The sequence below is a fragment of the Fibroporia radiculosa genome (assembly GCF_000313525.1).
Source record: "Fibroporia radiculosa TFFH 294 genomic supercontigs, scaffold1239, whole genome shotgun sequence".
In the NCBI taxonomy this organism is placed as follows: domain Eukaryota; kingdom Fungi; phylum Basidiomycota; class Agaricomycetes; order Polyporales; family Fibroporiaceae; genus Fibroporia; species Fibroporia radiculosa.
Genome location: NW_012133276.1, coordinates 1 through 20,030, shown reverse-complemented (window position 1 = coordinate 20,030; position 20,030 = coordinate 1). Strand labels below are relative to the sequence as shown.

Sequence of the window (20,030 nt, the reverse complement as noted above, 5' to 3'; positions counted from 1 at the left end):
GTCTGTTGCATGACAAAGATACCGTCATGGATCGCCATGGGGTAGTTTAGTTTGCACGCCCGATTTGCGTAGTAAAGGCTGAGAGCGACATGTTCAGATGAATAGTTTGACAAGAAAAGGTATATAGAGGTATCTACGAAAGTTCAAGCATAGCACAAGAACTTACATGCCCTGTCTTACTAGGCTACAGAATCGAGCGTCGTTGAAAGATGAGAGCTAGATCCAGACGATCCCTGCACAGAATCAACGGGCATGATATCACCTCCCGAATTCTGATCATGCAGAGGCTCACTCGCAATTTGCAGCAGAGAAATACTGACGTTCTTGTCATCGATGCCATCAATTGCTTGAGAATAAGATTGAACTTGCTTCTCCGTGTCGTCTGCGATATTATGCTCATCAACATCGAGCTGCTTCCCTAATTCAACGTCGCTCTTCTCCGTGTAGTCCGCGGTTTTATGCTCATCAACATCAAGCTGCTTCCCTGATTCAATATCACCCTTCTCCGTGTCGTCCGTGATTTTATGCTCTTCAACGTCAAGCTGCTTCCCTGATTCAACGTCGCCCTTCTCCGTGTAGACCGTGATTCTATGCCCGTCGACACCAAGCTGCCTCCCCGATTCAATGTCGCTAGACTTCACTTCATCCGGTTCAACATCTCCTTTCTGCGCGTCTTGAGTATCGGCTGCGAGTTCTGAAGGGAACTCGTGCAACAACCCAAAAGTCGCCAATGCTCCAGCCGCGAGACATCCGGCTGCAAAAATAAAAACCTTTGAAAAGCCACTGCTATATGCATTCTGTACATAAGCCCGCGACGCGGGATCGAGTTCGCCCAACAACCCGGCAGGATTTTGCAAGATCGCCCCACGTAGCGTAGGGTCCGCGAGCGGGCCACCATTGTCCGCGAGGAGATTGAGACGGCCGGTGACGACACCATTCAAGATAGCAGTATCGGCAGCGATGCCGATGAGCGCGCCGAGCTGGCGCGCGAACGACTGGAAACCCGTAGCAGCGGCGATCTCTGAGCGCTCAGTGCCAAATTGCACGATGATTGTCGACACGGGCAATGTCGTCCCGAAGGCGATACCTGCGAGCGCCTCGAAACCGTACTGCTGAGGAAAGGACGTGTGTGCGGTGAGGATGGAGAGAAGGCCACATGCAATAGGGCCAATGGATGCGCTAGCCCACATAATTCCACGATAGCGACGTGTCTTCACGACGATTCCACCGGCCACAATGGACATGAGCCCTGTGAGGAGGAGCTGTGGGAGCATCCGTATCCCTGCCGTGATCGGTGAGACAAGATCGACCACCTCCATCCGTTGTGGGAGGAATATCGTAGTTGTGTAAAAGCCAGCTCCGAGACAGAGTGTGAAGGTGACGATTAGGGTGTAATTCCGGCCATTGAATAAATTCAGCGGGATGAGGGGTTCTGGATGACGAGTCTCGAAGTATACGAGAGCTGGTAACAGGCACACAGATATGACGATGGGAGCAAGAACTTCGGCCGAAATCCACGGGTATGTTGAGCCCCCTACTTGTAGCTAGGACATATCAATTGAGAGGGCCGAGATAAGCAGAACATGCATCAAGGAACTTACTGCAAAGGAAAGTAGGACACTGCTAGCGAGGAGGAGAAAGCTGCCTATCCAGTCTACACGACGCGCAATCATGTTCCAGCTGAGAGGTTCTTGCTGTGGATCTTTCAATCCATAAAGGAGAAAGCAAGTGCCAATGGCACCTATGGGCAAATTGACGAAGAATATCCAGCCTAGCGCAAGAATCGATGATCAGAAGCAGTACAGAATCGATCAATCGAGAAGACAAACCCCAATGGATATGAGAAACGATTGCACCTCCGATGAGCGGGCCTGCGACACTACTCATAGCAAACACTGTGCCAATCATTGGGGTATATTTGGCAATTTCTATCTAGAAGAACGCATACTAGTGTCAGAGATTGTACGCATCAAGTCAAGAATATCACGCACTCTAGGAACAATGGTACTAATTGTAACAATAACAGCAGAATAAATCGCCGAGCCACCGATTCCCTGCAGAGCGCGAAATATGATGAGTTGATTCATGGTCTTGGCACCGCCACAAGCTCCAGACCAAAGCTAAGCCAAGCAGATAGCCATTGAATGGTGAGGATATTTGCTCGCGAAGAAAGGAAAACAGACCATGAAAAATAGCGTGGAAAATACCAGGACGGGTCTTCGTCCAAAGATGTCCGTGCATTTCGAGACAATGGGAAGGAACGCTGTACGTAGTGAGTCTTGATGGGATACTTTGCCCACTCATGGAACATACCTGTGTAGGTTATCAAATAAGCGGTGACGATCCAGCTTGCCTGTGAGTAGTCGTCAAAGTCAGCTCCAATGACCGGCAGTGCTACGGAAACTGGGATAAGATTCCGGGTATGCAGTCAGAATCACATATATGCTAGACGATGAACATCATACCGATGGTGGAGTCGAGCGCAGAGATGAACAAGACTAGAGCAAGGGCGACTACGACTACGGCGCGTCTGTGGCCGTAGATGTGATATTGCTCTGGGTCCACCCGGTATGGGAGCGACGCCATCGTGTTCAGCGTGGAGCGTGAATGGGAAGCGGCAGCAATGGTGTCCATCGGAAAAAGCGGCTAGCCCAAGGTTGAAGGAGGGAAAGCCGCCAGATGGGGGGGGGAAGAGAACAGCGAGACCACCACGGTCATGTTCTGGCAATGTCAAGCTGAATTCCATATATGCCGTACCATTGAAGATGCCACACGCGAAGGCCGAGTGTCTCGGGGATCGGCTCAATCGCGCACCCGAACCCGGCTCCGGTTGTTGAACAGTTCGCAAGACGCATTGGTCTCGATGCGTCTTTTACGTTTAGAGTCCCAGGATGGCTTGTTCAAGACTCCAATGGACTTGTTTGCGCAGAGAGAATTTGTAAGTGACACGCGATCTGCTTTTTTGTGTTGTTGCGGCACAGGTGACCCACACGCATCATAGGGGCTTCACCACACCCAAGCCTGCAGGGTCACTCTTCACTCCTGACCATCACTATTGTCCCGAGCCATGAGTTCCTCTGCTGCAGGATTCGAGAATGCAACAGAGCAGCGTGAACCCGTCGACCTTCAGATCTATGGAGAGATTCCCCCTTGGCTCAGCGGTGTGCTTTACAGGACTGGACCGGGCACTACTCGCATCCCGACTACTGCTGACCCCTCCAACTCGGTCGACATTCACCACTGGTTTGATGGCCTCGCCATGCACCACCGCTTCGAGATCCACTCAGGCGGGCAGCGCGTCACGTACCGCTCCCACCACGGTGCTGAGGACCTGGAGAAGACCATTGCCGACGCAGGTGTTTATGTCGGCGGTTCCTTTGGCCAGAAGGACCCTTGCCAGACCATCTTTCGCAAATTTTTCTCTGTCTGGAATGCCCTGGGCCCAAGCAACTCCAGCGACCAACCCAAGTTAAGCCCGAGCCAGAAGAATGTCTCTGTTACTCTCACTCCTAACATGCCCGGCTGGGACTCCATGGACGTTCCACTTCCAACTGTTTCCTCCGGACCCCAATATGTAGTCGCCAAAACCGACGGAAATGCGCTTCAGCTCCTCGATCCCGAAACTTTGGAACCTCTCGCCATGGCCACCTACCAGGACATTGATCCTCGACTCGACGGTCCTTTATCTGCCGCGCATTCGTGTCGTGACCCTGTAACAGGCGACTTTTATAACTTTGTATGCAAGTTCGGAGGCAAGTTTGCCGCATACAAGGTGTTCAGAATCAGTGGCAAGGACAACAAAGTAGACATTCTCGCAGACATCAACGACGCCCCACCTGCGTATATTCATTCATTCGCCATGACGGAAAAATTCGTCGTTCTTTGCGTCTGGCAATCTTACATCAAGTAGTAAGCTATCTCTGCATTGCCGACCATCATTTCTGTAAACGCACTAATTCAACCTAGCTATGGATTGTCAGTGGTCATGAATGGGAACCTTGCCGAGTCAATTGACACCAACTGGGATCCTCACGCTGATTCTGTATTTTATGTTGTTGATCGCAAGCATGGTGGGATAGTTGCCAAATACAAGGTATGTTTGTCATATGTCTTGAGCACTTATATGAGCTAATTGTTCAATATAGACACCGCCATTCTATTGCTTTCATCATCTGAATGCTTTTGATGACCCCGCCACAGGAGACGTCATCATTGACATGTCCATATACCCAGACAATTCCATTATCCAGCTCACCTACCTTTCCACGTTGCGCGATCTCACCGCGCACAATACCCCCATTCTAGGGATTGCCCGCCGCTTCCGCCTCCCGTCTCCCACCTCTTCTGTGGACGGAGTATGCGATGCGATAGTGGACTACACCTATCCCTTGGAACAAAACATCGAGCTCCCTGTCGTCTCACCGAGCGTGTATCATCGCCCGTATCGGTATGCGTATGGGATCCACAAAGGCAACACGCCGGACCACCCGACATTGGCCGATGCAATCGTCAAGCTCGACATGGCGTCGGGCAAGGTGGACGGCAGCACTACTAAGGTCTGGCAGACAGTGGACCGCACGCCGTCCGAGCCGATCTTCGTCCCACGTCCGGATGCGGCTCCAGAGGACGAGGACGATGGCGTACTGCTGAGCGTAGTGCTCGACGAGCAGGCGTCGCGCAGCAGCTTGGTGGTGTTGGACGCGAAGGAATTGAAGGAAATTGGGCGTGCTGAGATGACTGGGGTGTTCCCCTTTGGGTTTCACGGGTTGTTTTGTAAGTCAGTGTTGTGAGGTTGGCTGATGTATGAACATCACCTCAAGGTAGTGCACAGTGGTCTCATAGTACCCCACTTCGACACGCCTGGGTACGAGACCAATGTGCGTGAGGTGGATTCAAATCGTTGGTTGTGTTGTCAAGGTGACTGATATACGACGTCCAAATTGACCAATGCCTTTGTTTCGATTATGATCATCTACTTCATAGTCTACGTACACGTCGTACCTATTGTCTACATAGGGCTTGGCCCTCGCGGATAATGAAAGGATCCAAGGAAGAAAGGTGGCTGACAGAGGCGATCCTCTAGGCTCGCAACCAGCCGTTGTAGCTTTTAGACCCGGCAGCTCGTTCTAGCGATCCTCATGCCGGCCTCATGCAATTCGCGCAGGCGCCGTCTGTGGTGATATATAATGACTAGAATAAGATCGGGGTTAGCTTACTTAGCCCAACAGATGCGGTGCAGCCGTCTGTCTTTCACCTGTTATTCTAAGGGACTACAGGACCGGTATCGCTGATTGATCTATACTGTGTGTAGTACCACAGCGGATGAATCCAAGTATGTGACGTCAAAGAACTGTGCATTGCATTCAGATAGGATCAGTCAGGCAGAACAAGAAGATTTGGAGATGATCAAGCTGAGCGGTTGATGAGTCTGGGACGAGTTTCCGACATCAGGACGATCGCCATTAATGTGTGACCAGGCATACACTGCCTTTTGGCTCTCTTGGCGAGATTATTGCCGTCGCTGGATGGTTTGGGCGTTGTGAACAGCCGATGGGATGCGGTCGACGAGCAGGCTAGCAGCTGAGAGATGGGAATGATGAGCTGGCTGGACGTCGAGGCGAATGTCGAAAGCAGTGCAACGGCCCATCCGAGACTCGTCGACGGCTCCCTCGGCCTGTCATCGCTATGTTTATCCGCGCAACAACGGACTTACATACGTACCCCGCCACACCTGGCAACTCCCATCTCCCTCTTTCCTTCTTCCCATAACCTTCACGCTCTTTACTTCCCTGGTCTGGGAGTTCGGCTGGGCCTTCGTTGCAACCGTCCAAGTGATTCTGGCTGGCCTGTGGTTGCATTTCCGTTCTTCTCGCTGCCTGTCTCGGTTTCAACCCGGTCTCTTCTGGTGATTCCAATTTCAAGTCGGCTTCTTAGGGCTGGTCCTCCATACTAAGCTTCATATCGCATGCAGAACTCTTCGCCATGCGCATGAACTTCGATCGTGTTCGCAGCCGTGTTCCTGTGCCCGCAAAGCTGAGACTTTTCGTGCGTCAGTCTTGCCTGCATGCCTGCTGAAACTCAACCGCTGCTCTTCTGCGTAGTGGGAGCGCATTACTTTGTCGCGCATAACGACATTTTACTTTTTATTCAGTGTCATCCACTTCACCATCCAACTTGTTCTTCAGATCCAGGCGTTCGTTATCAATGCTCAAGCTGCTTCTTTCCTGACCGAACTTGTCACCGAGGGCAATGCTTCCATGTCCGGATTTACCGTGTACCAGGGAGATCTTGTCATGTGCCAGTCCGCACCGAGTTCCATGAGCGCAAACTCTTGCGAGGTAGTTTGGATGGGTTCGTACACAAATAGCACATCCGACTTGATGCTCGGCTCTTCGAGCAACATGACTACCATGACCTCGTCCGCCTCTTCCTCGTCTGCCTCCTCGTTGACTACCTCCAGCGCGACAAGCTCGGCATCGTCGTCGAGCAGTCTCACCTCTACGACACCCACCTTTACTAGCAGTAGCAGCTCGACTGTTTTGTCTACTTCATCCACGCCCATTACCACGGCGACTACGTCTCACACCACTACGTCTACTGCCCCTACGGAGACACAGTCCCACAACGCGACTTCGACCCACTTCGTTACTGTGACGCTTCACGTCACTAAAACTGAAGCCACAGACATCGTTCGCATCACCACTGACACCGGAGATGACAAAAGCGCTCAGCCAACTGGTGTCGTATCTGTAAGTGTGTCTTACAACTTCATTTTTGCGGGGTGCTAAAGTACTATAAGCGTCACGTCCGCCGTGGAGGACCTAGTGTTCAGCCTGTCCAAATGGATGGCCAGACGTCTGTGAAAGTGAACGGTCTGTCCGGCACAAGTGAGGTCACCTTGGATCACACCTGCCTGTCTGTCCTTAACTGGCCTGTGTCGCAGTAAGGCGATCAAGCCTTCGTTCAGGGTAAATAGCTGATTTTTCCTTCCCTAGGCTGGACTTCACCAAACGTGAAGACATCAGTTATATCATGTTCCAGTTCTGGGTGCTCGCCATGTCCCTTGTAGCTTTGCTGAATGAGTCCGTCCCCCACATGTAAGGCATACCTTGTCTCCTCCATTCATTTGCGCTGAGCGCGATTCGACAGCATCGCGTCGCTCCTTGCTCACGTTGGCGCCACTGCTTGGGGAGTTTTCCAAATCGTGTGTTTCTACTCGTATTTCATATGATAACGCAATCTCACCCTCTGAATGCTCGTAGTACAATAGTGCTGAGTTCCACACCGATTTCAATAAGCTCACTACTCAAGGTGCATGTGGCGTGAACCTGCTTCCCACATACTGGAAGGAACGCTCCAATGCGGAGATCCCAAGTATGGCACTGAACGCTGTCGCTCTGATTGTCTCAGTCATCTTGTCGTGGAGACTTATCAAGGTTCCTCTTTTTCTCATATCTACCATTTGTGGATGTACGCTGATCATGTTTTATCAGCTATTTGGATGGCAGACTTTCAAGCGCGTCGGTGCCTCGCGAAGGATCAACCGTGTCTACACTATCGTGCTGTTCCTCTCAATTGTCATCCAGCTCACTCTGTTCCTCATCGCTCTCTCTTGTGGACTTTGGATCGACCAGCTCATGAATGGCACTATCGGTCATCTGACGCAGTACAGTGCGATCTTCAAGGGTGTTGATATTGTTTTGCTAATCGTGAGTAATCTGGTGGCATCAGTTGCTGTCAGTGTGACTTACATGCATTGCTAGTTCCTGATCCCTTGGCTCACTGTGGTAGGTTGTTTTATGACATGGGCTCATGTGGCTGTTGCTGATTCTTGTATTACAGGGGTGGATATCTGTCCGTCGCGAACAAAAGATCGCTATGTTGGTATTTCTCTTCGTGTCCCTGCTGTACCTTGGCGCATGGGGTGGTATGTTCGCCGCCGCTACGTTCCGCTGGACGTTCGTACAGTGGCGATTCTTCAGTATCATCGTTTCGGCAACTGTCGTCCTTTCTCTCACCACTTTCATCATGGGCATTGTCTGCCGAGTCAATTTCGGCAAGGGTTTGTCGCACTACCGTCAGTATCCGTCTCGTCGTTCTCGTCCACATGTGAGTCTGACCTTCGAAATTATAGTGAATGCACGGGAGCCCCTTACCGACGATTACAATAACTTCTTGCCCACCGCTATCGACTCTAAGTGCGGCGAGGACGTAGAGAAGGCTGAGTTCCCATCCAGCGAGCTGCCCATCCCAACCTACGCGGCTGCACTCTCTCCTACCGCCTCAATCAGTTCGGCGTCTATCGCACCCGCACAGCTTGGCCCTCGTTTCTACAACATTTCCGGGGGGCCGTTTGAGCTTCAACAAGACGCCTCTTTTTCCGATGCGGCGTCATCGCGCACAGCTGCGACTGACACCAACAGCCTAAAACGCAACCCCTCAAATATCAGTAATACTAGCAGCACGCAATCAAAGCGTTGGGTTATTGAATAAATTTCTGCTGCCTGATCTTGGACATCGGAAGATACTGTCATTTGATTTCTGTTCGTTTCTATCGTGAGTTTTGAATATCTATGCCTCTGTTGTAAACTACACATATAGCAACCGCTTGTATGATGAGTGAAGTGCTATGCAGGGGGACTGGTACAATCGGTGGATGACTAAGCTACACAAAATATAAGGTAAATTAGAAAAACATCTGACAACATTAGAATCACAGTTGATGATCGGGAACTTGTTCAAAGTTCAGCAACTCAGATTGACTGCCTGAGTACCCGATCGGTGTCTCTACAGGCGACATGCTAGGAGAAGCTGATATTATACTCTCGACCTGCTTTTCTTGTATAATAGCTGCTTGTCGAGCGACAGAGGCTCCGTCGTAAGTCGACTCTGAAGGCATTTCTACCGGGGGGCTTGTCGCAAGCTCGGCCTCTTCGTAGTTTTGTAATGCTACACGGAACTCGAGCATCCAAGGATGATCCATAAGTTCATCGGCCGTGGGTCGGTGTACAGGATCAATAGTCAAGCATTGACGGATAAAGTCAATACCTGTCTCACTGAGTTGACCTGGCTCTGGCAAGGGAGGATGCTGTGTTGCGACGCCGATGTGGAACATGATCGCCCTATCAGTGAGGCATTAGCATAGTCCAGATGACAACTTGTGGACGATGCCTACCATTCGTTGTCTAGATTGCTCCATGGCTTTCGGCCAGTCGCACATTCGAGCACGACACAACCCAAGGACCAAACATCCATCGCACCCTGTCTACCACGAGAGCTATTCCTAATGACTTCGGGCGACATGTACATTGGCGTTCCCGTAAGGCTGTTCTGTACACCCATGGCGCCGCTCCCTCCGGCACTAGGAGCTGTTGCATCCGAGACTCGGCGGGAACGTTGTATTGAACGTTGGTTCTTCGCCAGAATCTTAGCGGCACCGAAATCAACAAACTTGATGACGCCCATATGATCGAGAAGAACGTCTGGAAAATGCAATGAACAACAATAATTGAGCATGAAATTGGTACGTACTGTCTGGTTTGATGTCGCGATGTACGACCCCCTTGGAATGGAGATACGCCAAGCCCTCTAGCATCTGCATAGTGTAGACTTGGAGTATACCCTCATCTTCGATTCGACCGTGCTCAAGTAGGGCTGCCAGACTGCCTCCTTGACAGTACTCCTCGAAGATAAACACCTTGTCGCGATGCACCTCGATCCCATAATAATCGACGACGTTGGGATGGTGGAGCATTTCCATGACGTTCAACTCGTCCTTGATCTGTGAATACAAATTCGGCATACCGGCCACTTCTTGGAACTTGATTTCCTTGACAGCCATCAATGAGCCGGAGTCCAAGTTCACAGCCAGGTACACGGAGCCGAAAGAGCCTGCACCGATGAAACGACCCTGTTGCCAACGGATCGAGATATTCGAGGAAGACCCGGCAAGGAATACAAGCGAACGATCCACGAGCTTCTCTTCGTCCAAGACGCGACCAATCGTGTGTTGTTCGATTCCCACACGAGCTCGTTGTTCCTCCAATTCACGTCCGGCACGAGTAGTCTTCTCCCAAAACATTCGGATTATAGGATCTGTGTAAGCAACGGCGGTGTCGTCTTGCTCAGGAGGGATATCGTGGAGGTCCTCCTCCTTGTCAGTCTCTTCGCTGACAGCTTGCTGTCGAAGTAGCTCCTCCTGGCGCTCTTTTTCTTTCTTTGCTTCAATTGTCGAGCGAGCCCCAAGAATGTCAAAATGACTTATAAGCAAGGTCATGCAACTGGCTACCTTCTGCCTTAGCATTTCGAACTGATCGTCGGGCAGCTGAAGTATATTGTTCCGCTTTGTCCGATGCAGTGTGAATTCGAGTGCGGTCACCGCCCATCTGAAAGTCTTCCGATCGTTGGGATCGCAGTCGTCACAGATGAATGATACCCAGGAGATGGCCAATTTGATCAACAGACGATTGAACTTGAGCAACGTTGTGCGGTCCATGTGCTTCTGAACGTGCTGACCATGTTCAGATGCAAACCCATACCAGTTCTCCAATAACTCTTGATATCCGGTGGCCTCCTTCAACGAATTCCGTACATAGTGCACTGAGTCCACAATTGACTCCGCCAGCTTATTAGTGGCGCGACTAATCTTGCGCAACTCTCTGTTGACCGAGGGAAGATGCGCCTGTTGCTGCACGATACAGGTCAGGGGAGGAAGCAGCTGCTCGAGAGGTTCGCCATCTTCGTCAACGGGCGAAAAGAGGTCGTTGATTCTCTGCTTGGCGACGGCGAGTCGGTGTTGAGGACCATCGGCAATCAGGCGAACCCGATTGTCCTTCAGTTCGAGATCAAGTTTGGGGATCTGGAGCATGAGGACAAGACCATTCCATAGGAAATGGGTGCGCGGGGAGAGAACCAGAAGATAGACAGGCTCCTCATCCTCTTCATTTGGGTCAGGATCCCCACCTTCCACCAACCAGGAGGCCTCGTCAGTCTCATTGACATGGAAAGCTTCCAAAAGAATCCTCCGGATATCCTCTGGGCGATCACGAAGTGTATGGGGAGCGACAATATACGTGCCTTCCTCCTCAAACGTTTGTGTGTATACCAGAAAATGATCCATTTCCACAAGGAGGCCTACGAAGATATCCATGGGCACGTCTTCCAGGTCGTATTCCACAGAATTACTGAACCTGTGCGTGAGAACACTGGGATGCAAGCTCATTAAATATCAACTAAACATAGAACATTGCAGCTCACCGTGCTAATCGCTGAAGTTTTCGATATCGCTGCTTCACCCCATCCAGGATTTTAGAGTACCAAATGGTGCGCTGCTCGTTGGACATGACCTGCCCGGACGATACTGCTTTCATGTGCGATTGAAAAGCAGTGCCGTAGCTACCATTCGTCTTGCGATCAGCTGTTGGTCCAGGCTGTTGAACGTCGCCTATGATGGGAAAGCGTATTTGTGTGTCGAAATAGTTGGTCACTCGGACCATCAATTTATTGGTTAGTGCACTAGTGAGCTTGAGTCAACGAGTATCTGACCGTATGAGACTCCGGGCATACCATAGTTGCTCTGCAACGAGCGATGCACCACCCGGCACAGTAAGACTGATGTCGCTGAAGGTAGCCCATTGGGCTTCAATAACATCAGTCTCTTTGAAGTAGATTCCTTTCAGACCACTTTTCAATTTCCAGTGTATGAGCTTGAAAAAGAACGTCAAGGCATCCAAAATCACAGTGTCATAATCTGCGCTAATACACGGAGGCAATTTCCAATTGCCCCCGGGATCAGGGATCAAAAATGCTTCGTACTGCCTCTTGAGCGTGCACGCAAAGCCTATCTTCACCTTCAAATCCTCCAACATTTGGTCAATGATGAGGACATCTGGATTCTTCAATCTCTGCGCGTAATCTAGGCGCACGCGTAAGACCGCCTGTGCGAGGTTGGTCAGGAATGAGACAAGTGGGACTAGCTCCTTCTCGAACGAAGGGAGATTCATCTCTTTAAACATCGGCGCTAGATTGACGTGAGCGTCGCGAGTAGTACCAACAAGAGCATGAATGGTAGTCATAGATCCCTTCTCGAACTGTCTCTGGATGGACTCCTCCTTTAACAAGCGATCAACAAACGTGGTTCCATTTAGGTTTTCGCCTTGAGCATTCTGCGGGGGGTAAGGAATAGTGGAACCCGCGCTGGGTTTCGTGACGTCGAGATTCTCACTACCTGTCCACTTTCGTAGAAGATTGATGAGTTGACGGAGGGACGTAATAACCGTGGACCATGTATTGAGCGTATCGCAGCGAGATTGGAAAACCGGCTCGGACGCGACAGAGTTGTCCAAGCAGAAGGCTCGTAAGCTCGGATACAGTGAGTGGGCAACGTCGAGTCGATGAAGGACGGAATTGACTTGACGGAGAGCATGTGTCGCTGGAGACTCGGTGGAATCTGCAGGCATGTCACCGACTCGGAAGTCCATAATCTCCTTGATGACGGCGTCCACAGTCCACAGCCTTCTTTCATCCAGCCTTCTGCGCTCTTCCTCTACTGTCCTTCCATGCAGTCGCGCACGGATGCCTAACCAAATATCTAAGCGCAGGTTGTTCTCCTCTTCGGAGGATGACTTGAGCGCGACTGCAATGCGCGTATTCTCTGCCTTGAGCACCTCCCCGGCAAGCACAGAGGCGAGCATGGTTTGCCATTCGAGTCGCTCCTTGTCTTCCAGCGTTTCTGGCTCGATTGGCTCAGCATCGAGCATAAGCGAGGATAACCGGTCGGTATCGCTACTGCCGACCATACCTCTGATGTCCTCGTCGTCGCTGTCTCCAGCATCCTGGAGTTGTCCCAGCCCTCTCTGGTAGTAATGGCTGTCTGGATCATTGCGCGGATCGTCGTCGAGCCCAGCCCCCGACCGATATCTGCGGACGAACTGGTTGTAGACATTGGGATGTCGTTGGGAAAGAGTGGAAGAGGAAGCCTGGGATGGAGTAGAACTTGTTGGTCCTGGAGAGAAACCACTCCTCTGGCGTGTTTTAGTTCGCTTGGAGTGGACCGAGCTTAAAGACGAAGGCGGGGTTTGCTGAGCTCGACCTGAGGACCAGCTTCCTTCGTGTTCGTCGTCTGCGTCGTGCTCCGGATGAGTATAGAGGGTAGGGGTGTGTCGTTTCATGTGATAAGTCGCGCACGATGCAATAGAGAGGTGGACAGATGCCTCTGCAATGTGCACAGTGCACACTTTGAAGTGGCATGTACAGATCCTCGGCTCATGATCTCATGCTTACCGCAAGAGCGCGTGCATAGACGCGCGTGCATTCACTTGAGGCTTTGGCCACTGCGGGCTTGTCCAACAACCTCGCTGCAATCACTGGAAACAGGACACAAAGATGGGTATCGTAGAGAAGGTATATTCTGTTGTATCTATCGTGGTAGATTCTCTCACTGTGTTACCCTTTCGAAGATCAAAGAGATCGAGGGTGAGTGCCCGAATTGTGATACTGTCGTCGCATCGGAATGCATCGCAGCTCCCGATCTAAACGGTCAAATAATCCAATTTATCTACAGATGAGATGGCGAGGAGTCAGTACCCAATCGATTTATTGTGTCTTCGCATATTTTTAACCCATGCTACGAATAGCGCAGAAGAATAAGGCGAGAAGGCTACCCTATTGGATTCGACGAACATAGTGATCACAGACTCTCAATCAGGCTACGGAGTACCATTTGGGTCTGCTCAAGGCGAAACTTGCTCGGTACCGTGCACAGCTCCTTGAACCCACGACAAAGTCCTCCGGAGGTGGAAGCGGATTTGACGTCCAAAAATCAGGCGATGCAAGGGTTGCCCTCATCGGATTCCCTTCCGTCGGCAAGGTGATCCAGTCTCAATTTTATCCGAGACGGGAGTTTTGACTACCCGCATAAGTCAACGCTTCTGAGCAAATGCACTCACACTCAATCAGAAACAGCGGCGTATGAATTCACGACGTTGACCGTACGTATCTTATTCGGCGAGTAACGATACATCATCCGACGCTATTTTCAAGGCAATCCCTGGTGTCATTGAATACAGAGGAGCGCGTATACAATTGCTCGATTTACCCGGAATCGTTGAGGGTGCAAGTCAAGGACGAGGGCGAGGGCGACAAGTCGTCTCAACGGCTAAAACGGCTGATCTTATTCTGATAATGTTGGATGCCACGAAGTCAGAGGAGCAACGTCGCCTGCTGGAAATTGAACTGGACGCGGTCGGCATCCGTCTCAACAAGCGGAAGCCAGACGTCGTGTTCAAACGAAAAACAACTGGAGGCGTGAGTGGATTTCCCCCGTGCGTCTCGCCCTCTGTCATACGATCATTTCCTTTTGTTAGATCACGGTCAGTGCATTATATCTTCATGCAGGGTATCGATAATAATATAGACATATGCAGCTAAATACGACAGTAAAGCTCACAAAAACCGACGAGAGGACGATACGATCTATCTTAGCCAGCTGTCAATCTTGTCTTTCTGTCAGGGTGTAACCCGCACTAACCTTTAGTTCAGACAAGTTGCACAACTGTGACGTAATGATTCGAGAAGACGTAAGTAGGTACGCCACCCTGATGTACCCCCACTGACATCCCGGCAGATTACAACGGACGAGTTTATAGATGTTTTAATTGGTGACCAGTCTTAGTTCTCGTTGGTCATACTATCTGACAGCGCCCAGGAACGCGCAAGTATATGCCGTGCCTATGTAGGCGTTCCCTGTCTATATCCAGGTTCGAGCGCTCATATGTTGCCCAGATGTGTACAACAAAATCGATGCCATTAGCCTTGAGCAAATGAACAAATTGGCGCGTGATGAGCACACGGTCGTAATCAGCTGCGAAATGAATTTGAAGTAAGTTTTCCTAGTCGTGTCGCCAGACGGTACCTTTGATCGTTCTTCGGTAGCCTGGATTATCTGATAGAGCGGATGTGGGACGAGTTGGGGCTCGTCAAGGTGTACACGAAGAAACGGGGCGCACACCCCGATTTGACTGATCCAATATGCCTGCGCAGAGGCGCTGACATTGAAGTGAGTCGATTGATTAGTTGTCAGCCGCTCAAAATGAATGACCACGCGGATTTATCTATCAGGACGTGTGCAACGGGATCCATCGGTCGCTAGCCACTAATTTCCGCTACGCGCTTGTTTGGTGGGTCCTGAGATCCCGTTCTGTATTGTATTACTGCTGACTGTGCCCGCAGGGTGAGCCTATCTACATCTCCAAAAGTTGAATGTCCCCTGACTCATTCTCTGCTCCAGGGGAAATCGTCGAAATTTGCGCCTCATGCCCAGAAAGTCGGGCTGACGCATTTGGTGCAAGACGAAGATGTCGTGTCGAGTATGTGGAGCGTCGAATGTGTCACGACGAATAGTTCGCTTACGCTTGCTGCGCAGTTTTCACGAAGTAACCCCCGGATGAGCATCTCTAGAAGAGGAGTGTATCATGTTATCATACCGCTGTGTAGCACATATTCTTGTACCATCACATCTGTCAACGGCAGTGGGTTCGCGGTTCTGTCAGCCACTGTGCTAGTGTCCGTGGCGAGTCCGATGGCGCCAGTGAATTACGAGAGCGTGCCCTCCTTACGAACGATATGTCGACGCCGGAACGATTTGGTACGATCGGACAGACATCGGATCCCACGTGGATCGCGGAGGCAAGGCAGACAAGGCGCCTTGCAGTGCCTTCAGCGCGGCGCCGAACTTCACCAAAAATCCGGCCTACTATCTCAATCATGCCCACCACAGACTGTGGCTGTCAGCCACATCGCGCTATATAACGCCAGTGGTCTCGAGCTCATGGAAATGCACCTCCCGTCCCTCTCAGCGCCGTCCAAGATCTTTTAGACCATCCGGAGCATTTTGACCGTTGCCACCACTTCTGCTATGGGATCACTCGATTTTACTTCTCCTAGCTTTGATTCGTCCGCTGAGCTCATATTCTTGGGCACTGGCACGTCTTCAAGTCTTCCGCATGTTGATTGTTTGACCGCACCACCTGGAGCGAAACCTTGCCGGACTTGTCTCTCCACGCTTACTCCGGAGGGTAAGAAGAACATCAGGGTTGGCTTCATAAGTTTCCCTCTGCATCATCGTGGGTGTTGACGCGATTCACTTTGCTTAGCGCAACACTTCAGCTGCTGTCCGGCTACGTGCAAAAGACGGAAGTGATGTGTGCGTGCAAAGCCAGCTTTCGTGATAATCATTCTGACACAGTGTCTCAGCACCATAATCATAGACGTCGGAAAGAGTTTCCAACCCGCCGCAGTAGAGTGGTTTCCGAAGTATGGCTTGCGCCGGATAGATGCTGTTCTGATAACACATGCGCACGCTGATGGTAAGTTTGGACACCAATTTTTCATTCCTCGCGGTGTGCTCAATCTCTCTTAGCAATGAATGGCCTGGACGATCTAAGAGGTGGGTGCCCTGGCTATGACCGATAAATGCGGATCTGGAATCGCGGACTATCACAGGATGGACTTTACACGGCGTAATACAGCCCCACATTGATTTATATGTATCTATGGCGACCTTCAAGGAGGTCCAGCGAGCGTTCCCGTATCTCATATCGAAGGAATTTGCCTCCGGTGGTGGTGATGTAGGATACCATCACAGCCCTTGTTGCGATGATGCTAAGCTTCGTTTACGCCAGGTCCCTGAATTCAAGTGGCATATTATCGAGGACCGCGTGCCCTTTGAAATAGGAGACACTGGCATACAGATCACACCCTTTGCTGGTATGTCGCCGCATCTGTTTATACTAGTGTCGACGTGTCTTATCACTCCGGCAGTACATCACGGGCGCATTTTTACGCCCTCTCCTCCCCTTGATGCCTCCATGTCCGCCACGCCCTACTCTATCTCGCCGGCCTCCACAAATGCTTCTACTCCCAGTGTGCCTGGGACACCAGTCCACGTTCCAACGGCAGTTCCCACGGAACCTGTCAAGCAGATCCAACCTTACCTGTGCTTCGGCTTCATTATCCAGGATGCCATAACCTATCTTTCCGACGTTTCTCATATCCCGGAGGACGTTTGGGCGATGTTGAAATCCATGCGTCGCATCCCGCCGCTATTCGTCCTTGACTGTCTGCGGGTACAGCCACACCCCTCACATCTCAGCGTTACGGAGGCTGTCGCAGTAGCGAAGCGTATGAACGCCCAGCGGACGTACCTGCTTGGCTTCACACACGACCTTGCTCACGATGACTTTGTAACGATAGGGGAAGCGGCTGGGGGAAAGAAGTTGGAGGATGCTGGTCTTTCCCTCATTGAGCGACACGGGCTATCCAGCATACAAGAAGATCGAACCATTTGGACTCGGCCTGCATATGACGGACTACGAGTGTTTGTTTCTGAGGAGGGACTCGTACGAGATGAGTGTTATCGGTGATATTCTGTCCGACTATTTTCAAGAGTGATTGTCATTCAACTTGAAATCATGTATATACGGAACATGATTAGGGCCAGCATGCGCATGTGTATACTGTAATCTTAGTCCGGCGCGTACGATCTCCTCGCGGAGGCCATGCGCCTGGGAGCGGCTGGTCGTGGCTGGTATGCCGTGGCTGGGAGCTTTGCAATCCTTCTGTGAAATAGATGCAGAAGCCAGGTCATGCCCCGCAAGAACCAGGCAGAACCAGGCGAACTCTATTGATGAGGTCACGTGTCGCGGAGACTTCTCCGTAACAGGCATTGATCCCTCCGTTCAGGATTCCTCTTAGGAGTGGTCATCTGGCCTGCGAGGTCTCATAACGTTAACACCACCCTCCATTCAATCTCCTCGCTCTCCAAGCTGTTCTCCGTTACATCGCTGGATATCTACCTGCCGCCGTGAACCATTCCGGGATCGTTTGCTGCAATGAGGTTCTATTCGCAGTCCTTCTTGTACGAGTAAGTTCGGCAGTGGTCAACGTCAGTCCCACATGTCTCAATGTGTTCATCGTGCAGCGATCCCTGGGCCATCGTCTCCTATGCATTCTTTATGAGATACCCCAATCCACTTGCATCTCATGTTTTGTCTTGCGACGTCATCTCGCGCACGCTCTCCCCGTCAGGCTCGTTGGTGACGACGCGGCTTATTCTCAAGAGTGGTGCTTTGCCAAGATGGGCCCCGAAGGGCATGATCTCGCGTGCCGAGTCCTGGGTTGTTGAAGAGAGCGAAGTCGACCCTGTTGGGAGGACTGTCCGGTGTACAACGAAGAATCTTGATCACGTCAAAGTGATGAGAGTGGAGGAGCGCATAATCCTTCAGCAGACTGAGGATGGGTCAGTTGTTTGCTTACCGTGTCGCAGCACGCAGTTTCGCTCATCTGTGTGCGCTAGCAAAACGGTACAAAACACTGACGCTAGATTTGTGTCTGGCTTTGGGTGGGGCTTGACGAAGAAGATCGAGAATCACGGACTTGCACGGTTCAAGGCAAACATTCAGAGGGTGAGTTTGTGTTCATATATATCCCTTCCTCATTTATTCATCCACCTCATAGTCCCGACAAGGCTTTCATATGATACTGGATTTGATTCGCCAGTCGCGTATGCAGCCTATGACTATGGGTACAACCGCTGCTTACATGTCCTCTCCTTCGTCTGCGGAATCGTCCCAGCCGTCTTCGGCGGCGAGCCCGAGTGCTACCGCGGAAGAGAAGGGTCGTAGGTCATGGTTCACTCTTAAGTCTTGGGTAAGATCGTGAAAAAACAGCTTTATTTAATCAAAGACAGTACTATTGCACTAGTTTATTGCTTTTCCTGATTAGTGGACGTTCCTTTGCTGTCCGTGTGTCTCATAGGGTTGATGTGCTCTCTCCCGTGTGTGTATTTGTAGCATTGTCATGTCAACATTCGTGAATCGTATACAAATCCCCGATCACACCGTGGCGTTAAGCCGCTCGAGATTTCGCTGCTCGCGTTGAGAGCTTGAGCGTGTTGTTGTGTGCTGTCGTCCTGCTCAGTAAGTTGTTCTACCGCCGTCCACTCGTCCCATGTCCATCAGTGAAGTTCGACCTTCTCATAGTACCATACCAGCCGCCTCGACTGCCATTGTTCGCATTCATGATCAATAGTCTGTATCGGACCGGAGAGCATGTACTTCCCGACATCTGCTGCACGACAGCTCTCGACTACCCCCGCTCTGCCTGTGTCTAGCGAATTTGTCGTCTGCCTCTCTGCGAGCCCGCGTAAGAGCCTGTTCTGCACACTAACGAAGAGCGGGCTTTCCATATGGCGCATCCGAGTATGTCTATGTGCTCCTGGAGTCGGAATGCAGCATGATAAGCATTGGGTTTGTAGCCATCTGCAGTGCTCGCGCACCTGTCGCGCACCTCGACGTCGCTGGTAGAGCATGGCGAGAACGTGTCGATGAGCTGGGCTCCCAGCGGGCGGAGGATCGTCATCCAGGTTCGTATATGCTGTATCGGGTCGCGGATGTGGAGTCCAGAGTCTCATGTCTGTTTGGGTTGTCGAACTAGACCACACAGTCGTTTCTTGTCCTCGTTACGGTGGAATTTGATACGGAACAGGTGCTATACCAGTCAACCCCACTCGCACAAAATGCTCAGCGTCACTTTCTGCTTGGCCCTGGAGAAGCCTTTCCCCTGCACGCCATAACTTTGCACCTCGAAGGCGTGATACGACTAGAAGGAACATTACTAAGGTACGTGGCTGCCGCTTCGCTCTTTGATCTGTATTTATACAGACGCAGTGTGTCACCTCGGGATGATTATATTCAATTCTCAACTAGAGGCCCGCCTGCAGTGCAGCGCGTACCATGGCCGGGGACACAGCGCGACGACATGTATGCTACGTGGGTCTTGAATGACGAGGAATTTCCTTGGCTCGAAGACTCAGATGGTACGAATTAATGAGAGAATTGTACACACGTCTTAACTCTTTATGATGTTCAGTGACTGTGTCACAGATCATGCAGTCCAAGGCCACAGGTTTTGAGACATGGATCCCATCCGATGGTAGGGCATATCTTGTTCAGTTATGTGAGTCCGAAGAAGAA

At 51.1% G+C, this 20,030-nt stretch overlaps 6 protein-coding genes across 6 annotated transcripts; 4 read left to right on the top strand and 2 right to left on the bottom strand.

Annotated features, from left to right (window-relative positions):
• Positions 1-179: 179 nt before the first annotated feature.
• On the bottom strand, positions 180-2,634 carry FIBRA_02347 (uncharacterized protein; the record flags this gene model as incomplete). The annotated part of the gene is made up of 7 exons (XM_012324210.1): positions 180-1,544; positions 1,602-1,771; positions 1,830-1,932; positions 1,992-2,120; positions 2,184-2,263; positions 2,314-2,403; positions 2,466-2,634. The coding sequence occupies 7 exons, from the start codon at positions 2,632-2,634 to the stop codon at positions 180-182; spliced, it is 2,106 nt and encodes a 701-aa protein (XP_012179600.1).
• Positions 2,635-3,067: 433 nt separating this feature from the next.
• FIBRA_02346 (uncharacterized protein) lies at positions 3,068-8,493 on the top strand (the record flags this gene model as incomplete). The annotated part of the gene is made up of 14 exons (XM_012324209.1): positions 3,068-3,909; positions 3,967-4,093; positions 4,146-4,773; positions 4,825-4,877; positions 5,935-6,045; positions 6,102-6,749; positions 6,800-6,942; positions 6,996-7,097; positions 7,150-7,204; positions 7,263-7,436; positions 7,494-7,709; positions 7,764-7,787; positions 7,843-8,077; positions 8,135-8,493. The coding sequence occupies 14 exons, from the start codon at positions 3,068-3,070 to the stop codon at positions 8,491-8,493; spliced, it is 3,717 nt and encodes a 1,238-aa protein (XP_012179599.1).
• A 220-nt stretch (positions 8,494-8,713) lies between these two features.
• FIBRA_02345 (uncharacterized protein) lies at positions 8,714-13,169 on the bottom strand (the record flags this gene model as incomplete). The annotated part of the gene is made up of 5 exons (XM_012324208.1): positions 8,714-9,122; positions 9,176-9,482; positions 9,532-11,204; positions 11,257-11,514; positions 11,566-13,169. The coding sequence occupies 5 exons, from the start codon at positions 13,167-13,169 to the stop codon at positions 8,714-8,716; spliced, it is 4,251 nt and encodes a 1,416-aa protein (XP_012179598.1).
• A 214-nt stretch (positions 13,170-13,383) lies between these two features.
• On the top strand, positions 13,384-15,435 carry FIBRA_02344 (uncharacterized protein; the record flags this gene model as incomplete). Its single annotated transcript, XM_012324207.1, has 14 exons — positions 13,384-13,401; positions 13,694-13,867; positions 13,920-13,988; positions 14,041-14,304; positions 14,364-14,369; positions 14,424-14,487; positions 14,539-14,576; positions 14,624-14,657; positions 14,705-14,731; positions 14,782-14,878; positions 14,932-15,055; positions 15,118-15,176; positions 15,229-15,365; positions 15,422-15,435. The coding sequence occupies 14 exons, from the start codon at positions 13,384-13,386 to the stop codon at positions 15,433-15,435; spliced, it is 1,125 nt and encodes a 374-aa protein (XP_012179597.1).
• Positions 15,436-15,913: 478 nt separating this feature from the next.
• FIBRA_02343 (uncharacterized protein) lies at positions 15,914-17,420 on the top strand (the record flags this gene model as incomplete). The annotated part of the gene is made up of 7 exons (XM_012324206.1): positions 15,914-16,090; positions 16,152-16,201; positions 16,252-16,364; positions 16,418-16,444; positions 16,501-16,625; positions 16,680-16,764; positions 16,819-17,420. The coding sequence occupies 7 exons, from the start codon at positions 15,914-15,916 to the stop codon at positions 17,418-17,420; spliced, it is 1,179 nt and encodes a 392-aa protein (XP_012179596.1).
• A 468-nt stretch (positions 17,421-17,888) lies between these two features.
• FIBRA_02342 (uncharacterized protein) lies at positions 17,889-19,884 on the top strand (the record flags this gene model as incomplete). Its single annotated transcript, XM_012324205.1, has 8 exons — positions 17,889-17,920; positions 17,978-18,295; positions 18,353-18,461; positions 18,514-18,676; positions 19,087-19,256; positions 19,313-19,420; positions 19,492-19,676; positions 19,725-19,884. 8 exons carry the CDS (start codon positions 17,889-17,891, stop codon positions 19,882-19,884), a joined length of 1,245 nt encoding a protein of 414 aa, XP_012179595.1.
• Between the last annotated feature and the right edge of the window lie 146 nt (positions 19,885-20,030).